The following is a 7,133-nucleotide window of genomic DNA, read 5'->3' as shown; positions in this document are numbered from 1 at the left end:
AAGCAGCGGCATCAACATAGACAACTAGGCCAGATGGCTACATTGGGAGCCCAAATTCCCACACGATCCCCCCGTGTTAATCCGAGACACTGAAACCCGGCGGCAAGACGATCAGCTTCACTCCTCAACTGCTCATATGTGAACTTTGTGCGCTCCTCAATGCACACAACGGCTCCACGGTCACCGAATTCATTAGCAGCTCGCGTCAACTGCTGACCTATTGTCCTGTACACCAGTGGTTGCTTCCCGATGTTGTGGATGTAGCTCAAACCACTCGATTGTGCGTAATTTCTTCGATTTATCTTAATTAATCCACTAACAAAAACTTTCTGAGAGTTTAAGAAAATTCTTGTGGACCTGCTAACGATCTTCATTTTGTAATCTTAACTTGATACTCGATTAAACGTTTGAACTTCTATGAAAATTTCTATTTAAAATCTAATGCTTTTATACTGTATCTAACTGAAACCATTAATTTTTTTGTAATAAAAATTTATTTGTCGACATTTTATTTCCGCTATACCCGCGTAATGGTTCCAGGTCAAATTTCATTGAATTAGTAGATTTTAATTCATATCGTCATTGTTATTGCGTAGTTGATGCTATACGTCACAAAATAAGATCTTTAAACCTTGTTTCTTTCCAACATTTTTTTTATTAAAATTAGCCATTATAGTTTTATATTCATGATATCACGATCTTAATAAAATGAGTCATGCAAAACAAACACAAAAATGGAAATCTACAAGGTCACAAAAGCCGTTATGCTGCAGCTTTTAAAAATACAAAATGGCGCTCAATTTAAAATTGGCGTCCTTCGCATTATGATCTTTGTTTTATTAATTAAGGATCCCATAACAGCCATCTTTAGTAAGTTTCAAGAGGAGTTTCGTTAAGAAAAAAGCGTGCGAGATAAACTAAGGTAATTAGAATACAATAAAAAATAATTCCAAACTGATAAAAAGATGCCATAAAGAAAACCTTAAGACGTGTCTGACAGTGATAACAGATTTTATTGTCCCTCCTAAAAAATTTAACACGAAACCAGGTGAAATCATAACTGTGTGGAGATACTCTCTGAGGTGGTCAATACAAAGAAAATTTTCTCTTCTTTTTTTCCATAAAATACTACAAAAATTCTTCAAGTGTGGTCCTAAAACAGAGTGTACGTGATAAAAGATAGAAAAAAAAACTGTGAGTGAGAAAAATATCATTGTAGAAGAAAAATACTTTTAAATGAATGGAATTATGGATTGTACATACAACGTACAACTAGCACAAGAGACCCAAAAGACAGAGAAACGAATAGATAATGATAAAATGAAATAAGTCGTCATACGGGGAGTATGGGGAGTATTAAAGCAAATATATGGTGATATTATTTGAAAGTGAATTAGTCTCTACTTGCCATTGAGCCAGAATGGAGGTCGTGAAGCGTTCTCTGAGAATTCTAACGTGTACCCAAAAAATCCCCAAAAGTGGATTAATTAAGATAAATCGAAGAAATTACGCGCAATCGAGTGGTTTGAGCTACATCCACAACATCGGGAAGCAACCACTGGTATACAGGACAATAGGTCAGCAGTTGACGCGAGCTGCTAATGAATTCGGTGACCGTGAAGCCGTTGTGTGCATTGAGGAGCACACAAAGTTCACGTATGATCAGTTGAGGAGTGAAGCTGATCGTCTTGCCGCTGGGTTTCAGTGTCTCGGATTAACACGGGGGGATCGTGTGGGAATTTGGGCTCCCAATGTAGCCATCTGGCCTGTTGTTATGTTTGCCGCTGCGAGAGCAGGACTCATCCTGGTGGCTCTCAATCCAGCATACGAAGCTCCAGAGATGCAGTTCTGCATCCAGAAGGTCGGCATTAAAGCCCTCGTTGCGTCTGAGAGCTTCCGCCAGACGGACTACTATGAGAAACTCGTGAAAATTGTCCCAGAACTCAGCTCAAGTGATCCTGGAAGGATTCACAGCAAGATCTTACCTCATCTCACGACCATCATTATCAACTCTGAACGATACTTTCCGTAAGATTTTATTATTTAATCATCTTCTCTCTCTCGCTCTCACCTTATCAGTGTTGCCTCTTGACTTTCATTTGTAATCTCATCTCTCGTGATAATAATTTATTTATTTTATTTGCAGAGGAACGTTCCGATTAAGCGACGTGGGGTCCCTCCCAACACCTTCACAGATAAACTCAATTGAGGATCAGCAGAAAGATATCAGCCCCGATAGTGGATGCAACATTCAATTCACTTCGGGCACCACTGGGATGCCAAAAGCTGCCCTTCTGAAGCACTTTGGCTTCGTCAACAACGGCATCCACATTGGGAATCGCAATGGGATCTATGAGGCTCGTGTTTGTATGCAGGTACCATTCTTCCATGCCTATGGAACAGTGATAACAGTGATGGCCTGTGTCTCTCATCGTGGGACAATGGTCCTCCCATCAATTCTCTACAACCCCGAAAAGAGTCTTCGCTCAATTCAGGATGAGGAATGTTCAGTGATCTACGGGACGCCCACAATGTACGTGGACTTGGTGAATAAGCAGCGTGAGATGAAGTTGAAGCTCAAGGCAGAAATTGCCGTGACTGGCGGAGCTCTCTGCCCTCCGCAACTCCTCATCGACATGAAGAATGAGTTGGGATTGAAGAAGGTGAAGGTGAGTACGCAAATTCTCAATTAGTTTAAACTTCCACCAGATGTTCTTACTTGTTTTAATCACCTTCATTCATCCTCAATGAATTTTTTTTTGTCTTTGAATTATTAGTTTTTTGTAGCTCCCATTGAAGCTGTAGAATTTTCTAGTTTTTTTACTCAACTTTTTAAACGACGAAATAATTCGTTAATTTGAAGTTAATTTTTAGAGATAAAAATTAGACTTTTTTTTAAAGCGAGTATTAAGCTGTAATTTGTACAGACAAAACAATTTAATTAATTAGTTTAAATTACGAACATCTTGATACAAATTAATTGTACAATTAACTGAAAATAATTAAAATTTTCTATAAAAAAAATAGACAATTAAAAGTTCTTTAGACAATTTAAAATTACTTGAAATTCCATTTAATCCCTTAATAACAAATAGGGCTATTAAATTTTATGTCCAGACGTGTGGACTATGGTCCATCTGGGGTATTATCACCAGCCAGAGACCTTTTATCTCTGTTTAATCTTATAAATTATTAGGATTTTTTTAATCAATGCCAGGCTATTTTATTTATTTTAATAGAAATAACATCCAATTAATAATTTTACGACTTCCACGAGCAATTCATTACCTATAATTTTTTTTTAATTTAATAAAATTTTTAGAGGGTTTGTACTTCAAGTTCAAGAACTAACGTCGAAATGTTTTTATAAAAGTGATTAAAAATTGAAATTTCTTCCAAGAAAAACTCAAGAGCAAGGTTTTAATTTATCGAATTATTAGAAAATATTTTAATGCACACGAGTTGTAAAATCGAGCGAAATTCTTTGTAAAAGAATTGTATAAGATTGGGCAGGTTATTTACAGCCAAGACACATTTTGTGCTATAAAAAAAATCTACAGTTTTTGCTACACAACAGGCAAATATCCTTCTCAAATTGCTATAAAATGCTGAACTTTCGAAATTCTCTTCATCAGACGTTTGTGGTAAATGAGATGTGCTGTGATGTGAATTTTATAGCATTTTTATAGGACCGATAAATCAATACTAAATTAAAATAATTCGCAATGGTTTTGTTACTATATTGTTGAAAAAATAGTAACTATTAGTAGACTAACTTTCTCAGATTAAGAGGCTTAAGATCAATCACTAGTTACTATAAATTTTGTAGGTATATCTTGAATTATTATAGATACATAATTTTATCTAAAAAAACAAGATATTCTATATCAAAGTCTTTAAATTCTTAGAACCTTTGATAAGTTTGAGAAGATTTTTGAGATGTATAATTCTGAGTTTATTTAAAGGTTTATACAAAGTTCAGACACTTTCAAATTCTTCTCAGTTTCACTATGATACTATAAAAATAATTTTAGAATTATTTACCAAGATATTTGATTTTTGAATAGGTTTTTTTTTCAAATTCTCATACAGATTTTATTTAATAAACGTGAAAAATTCAGCCGGAACATCAATTTCTTTTGTTTTCTTTTTTTATAGCATAAAATGTGTCTCTGCTATATGGTCTAAAAGTACTAATTTTTAATTCCTATTACATCTTACAAATTCTGCAATTGGAATACTAAAAGAAACTTTATAATTCACAATATGTACTTAAAAAAGATTTTTATGAGAATTGATCCCAGAATATCATTTATTTTATAGCACAAATTGTGTCTTTGCTATGAAGTTTGAAAAAAAAGGTTAATTTTTCATTAATTCTAATCTCTAATCTTAATTAATAAAACAATTCAATTTTTTTCATGATCATCAGACAATTTTCGGCATGACTGAAAATTCAGCTGTGAGCTTCAATACTCTCGATAATGATTCCACTGAGCAAATTCTCGAGACAGTTGGGCACATCCAGGATCACATTGAAGCCAAAGTTGTTGATGCTCAGGGAAATCTCGTACCCTTCGGCACTCCCGGGGAGCTCTGTGTGCGCGGATACTTCACCATGTTGGGCTACTGGGGCGATGAGGAGAAGACTCGCGAAACGTTGGGAAGGGACGGATGGCTCAGGACGGGAGATCAGTTCATCCTGCAGTCCGATGGGTATGGGAAGGTTGTTGGGCGCCTGAAGGAGATGATCATTCGTGGCGGAGAGAATATCTTCCCCAAAGAGATTGAGAACTTCCTGGCCACTTGCCCACAAATTGCCGAAGCCTACATCGTTGGTGTCCCAGATGAACGTCTTGGGGAGGAAATGTGTGCCTTTGTGCGTCTCCGTAGTGACTGTGAATCCTTCTCACCGCAGGATATTCGGGATTTCTGCAAGGGGAAGATCACCTACTTCAAGATCCCCAAATACATTGAAATTGTCACGGAATTCCCCAAAACTCTCTCGGGGAAAATTCAAAAATTCAAACTTCAGCAGCATTTCATTGAGAAACAAAATGAAAGAATGGTTACAGAACCATTAGCAAAAGATATTTCAATTTAATTTGGCTCATCTCTTTGCATATTGTATAAAAAAAATATCATTTTCGATGGGGCCCTTAATGTGCTAATTTATCCTACAAATATGTTATCTATACATTATTATGTTAATAATAAAAAAAATGTGTGTTGGAGAATATAATTCGCGCATTTAGCGGCATTTTCGGTGATAAGTTGTCTTTTCCTTAAGGCTTTTGAGCTCCCCCATCCTTCCTGCCTCTACTCAATGGGACACAGCTTCGATGTGTAGCTGGCAAAGTATTCATGTTCGAGGATTTTTGCTGCAGAGATTCGGTGGACGGGATTGTAGGTCAGCATTTTCTGCAGCAAATCCAGACCACTCTTACTGAGATTCTTCACCTGTTGACGAAGGAAGATTTGATTTTGTTTTTAAGGATCTTCAAGGAGAGTTAAGGAGGATGAATAGCAACTTGAAGTTTGTACACTTTTCCTTCCCGGAACGATATGATGTGTGTCTGGAAAGTACCATAAGTGCCTGGAAGTTCAGCAGGATGACTACCAATTGCATCAGGAAGTTTCTAAGGGATCTTAGGAACTTCCTTTTCATCACCCGGCTGATCCTTGTGTCATCTTTTGGGCAAAAAACTGAGTCTATAAAAATGCTTCACGAAATTGCAAAGATAACTTCCTAAATGGACAGATTTTGACCCTATGGATCAGCCGGGTGTTGAAAAGTAGGTTCCTAAGAACTCTTAGAAACTTTCTGATGCAATTGGCAGTCATCCTGCTGAACTTCCAGGCACTTATGGTACTTTCCGGGCATATAACATACCGTTCCGGGAAGAAAAAAGTGTATTGAAAAGTGTACAAACTTCAAGTTGCTGGATGAATCTTACTTGTTTGGCAAGTTGATTCTGCGTCCAACAGGGGAATGTTGACTTGTAGTCGGGCAGAGATGTAACTCCTGGCCAAATTTCCTCAGTGGGTGTCTGCAGCACACGGAACATCCGGAAGAGTTGATCAATCTCCGAATCTCCCTGGAAGAGTGGCTTGCGCGTGGCCATTTCGGCAAAAATACACCCCACGGACCAGATGTCAACGGGGCAGGAGTACCTCTTGGACCCAAGGAGGATTTCCGGCGAACGATACCACAGCGTAACAATCTCATGCGTGTACAGACGCACCGGCACCCCAACACAGCGTCCCAACCCAAAATCCGCAATCTTTATCAAACCATCCTTATTAATCAGGAGATTCTGTGGCTTCAAATCCCGATGCAGCACCCTACGCCGGTGGCAGAAGAGAATAGCCCTGGTGATCTGATGCAGGTAACTCTTTACCAGCTCATCGTCGAGCATTTTGTTATCCGGAAGGGAATCCATGTACTTCTTCAGATCCATCGAGAGAAACTCAAAGATCAAGTACAGACGATTCTCCTCCATCAGCACGTCCTGCAGTGTCACAATATTCTCATGTTTCAGCTCCTTTAGCAGGGAAATTTCTCGAATTGCCGTCGATGGGATCCCCTCATCATCCACCTCCAACCGGATCTTCTTCATGGCAACAATTTCTCCGGTCTTCTTGTTCTTCCCCTTGTACACAACACCATACGTCCCTTCGCCGATCTTCTCAATCCTCTGGAAGTCCTCCATATTCGTTAATTTACTTGAGAATAGAAAGAAAATTAAACGTGAAAATTAATTTCCTCCCAAGGCTTGCTTAGGTTATTTCGGGTAAACAATCGAATATCTCTTGAATTTCCCCATTTTCCCCAATGATTCAAATGGGAAATTATCCATCGGGACCTTGGGAATACATTTTGGGCATTTACTTACCAAATTCGTTAGTTAAATTAGTAATATTAGTAGTAAAAACAGGAGGAATGCCACAAAAGTTGGCGCGTTTTGAAAGTTTCCGTTTTTTTTATGGAGCTTCAGTTCGATCGCAGATGTTCGTTTTATCGGGATTATCCCACTTTATCCAAACAGGCTTTGCAAAGCATGCCAGGTGCAAATTTTGAAAATCTTAACGGTTTTTTTAGGAAAATTTTAACTCTTCAATGGTAAAAAATA

General features: G+C 37.9%; 3 protein-coding genes across 3 annotated transcripts in view; 1 reads left to right on the top strand and 2 right to left on the bottom strand.

Annotated features, from left to right (window-relative positions):
• The window catches only part of LOC129789213 (medium-chain acyl-CoA ligase ACSF2, mitochondrial-like), a 4,306-nt gene extending 3,932 nt beyond the window's left edge, over nt 1–374 (bottom strand). Inside the window, exon 1 of the mRNA XM_055825862.1 lies at nt 97–374. Within this exon, the coding sequence (XP_055681837.1) occupies nt 97–374 (278 nt within the window). The remainder of the gene's footprint in view (nt 1–96) is intronic.
• Nucleotides 375–1,019: 645 nt separating this feature from the next.
• Nucleotides 1,020–5,242, top strand: LOC129790781 (medium-chain acyl-CoA ligase ACSF2, mitochondrial-like). The gene is made up of 3 exons (XM_055828492.1): nt 1,020–2,028; nt 2,147–2,669; nt 4,433–5,242. Exons 1-3 carry the CDS (start codon nt 1,421–1,423, stop codon nt 5,102–5,104), a joined length of 1,803 nt encoding a protein of 600 aa, XP_055684467.1. The 5' UTR covers nt 1,020–1,420; the 3' UTR covers nt 5,105–5,242.
• On the bottom strand, nt 5,070–7,007 carry LOC129790782 (cyclin-dependent kinase 1). The gene is made up of 3 exons (XM_055828493.1): nt 6,897–7,007; nt 5,958–6,726; nt 5,070–5,460 (listed from the first exon to the last, which is right to left on the bottom strand). The coding sequence occupies exons 2-3, from the start codon at nt 6,711–6,713 to the stop codon at nt 5,320–5,322; spliced, it is 897 nt and encodes a 298-aa protein (XP_055684468.1). The 5' UTR covers nt 6,714–6,726; nt 6,897–7,007; the 3' UTR covers nt 5,070–5,319.
• Nucleotides 7,008–7,133: the final 126 nt, after the last annotated feature.

The sequence above is a fragment of the Lutzomyia longipalpis genome, chromosome 2 (assembly GCF_024334085.1).
Source record: "Lutzomyia longipalpis isolate SR_M1_2022 chromosome 2, ASM2433408v1".
In the NCBI taxonomy this organism is placed as follows: Eukaryota; Metazoa; Arthropoda; class Insecta; order Diptera; family Psychodidae; genus Lutzomyia; species Lutzomyia longipalpis.
Note: the sequence above shows the minus strand (reverse complement) of the source record. Positions and strands in the feature narration are given on the sequence as shown.

What these genes read in the sequence shown, in the direction of transcription:
- LOC129790781 (XM_055828492.1), top strand. Translation starts at nt 1,421, where the DNA reads ATGGAGGTCGTGAAGCGTTCTCTGAGAATTCTAACGTGTACCCAAAAA. An exon ending in AACTCTGAACGATACTTTCC is followed by an intron (nt 2,029 to 2,146) that starts GTAAGATTTTAT and finishes TTTTATTTGCAG; the next exon opens with AGGAACGTTCCGATTAAGCG. An exon ending in TGGGATTGAAGAAGGTGAAG is followed by an intron (nt 2,670 to 4,432) that starts GTGAGTACGCAA and finishes CATGATCATCAG; the next exon opens with ACAATTTTCGGCATGACTGA.
- LOC129790782 (XM_055828493.1), bottom strand. Translation starts at nt 6,713, where the DNA reads ATGGAGGACTTCCAGAGGATTGAGAAGATCGGCGAAGGGACGTATGGT. An exon ending in AGAATCAACTTGCCAAACAA is followed by an intron (nt 5,461 to 5,957) that starts GTAAGATTCATC and finishes CTTCGTCAACAG; the next exon opens with GTGAAGAATCTCAGTAAGAG.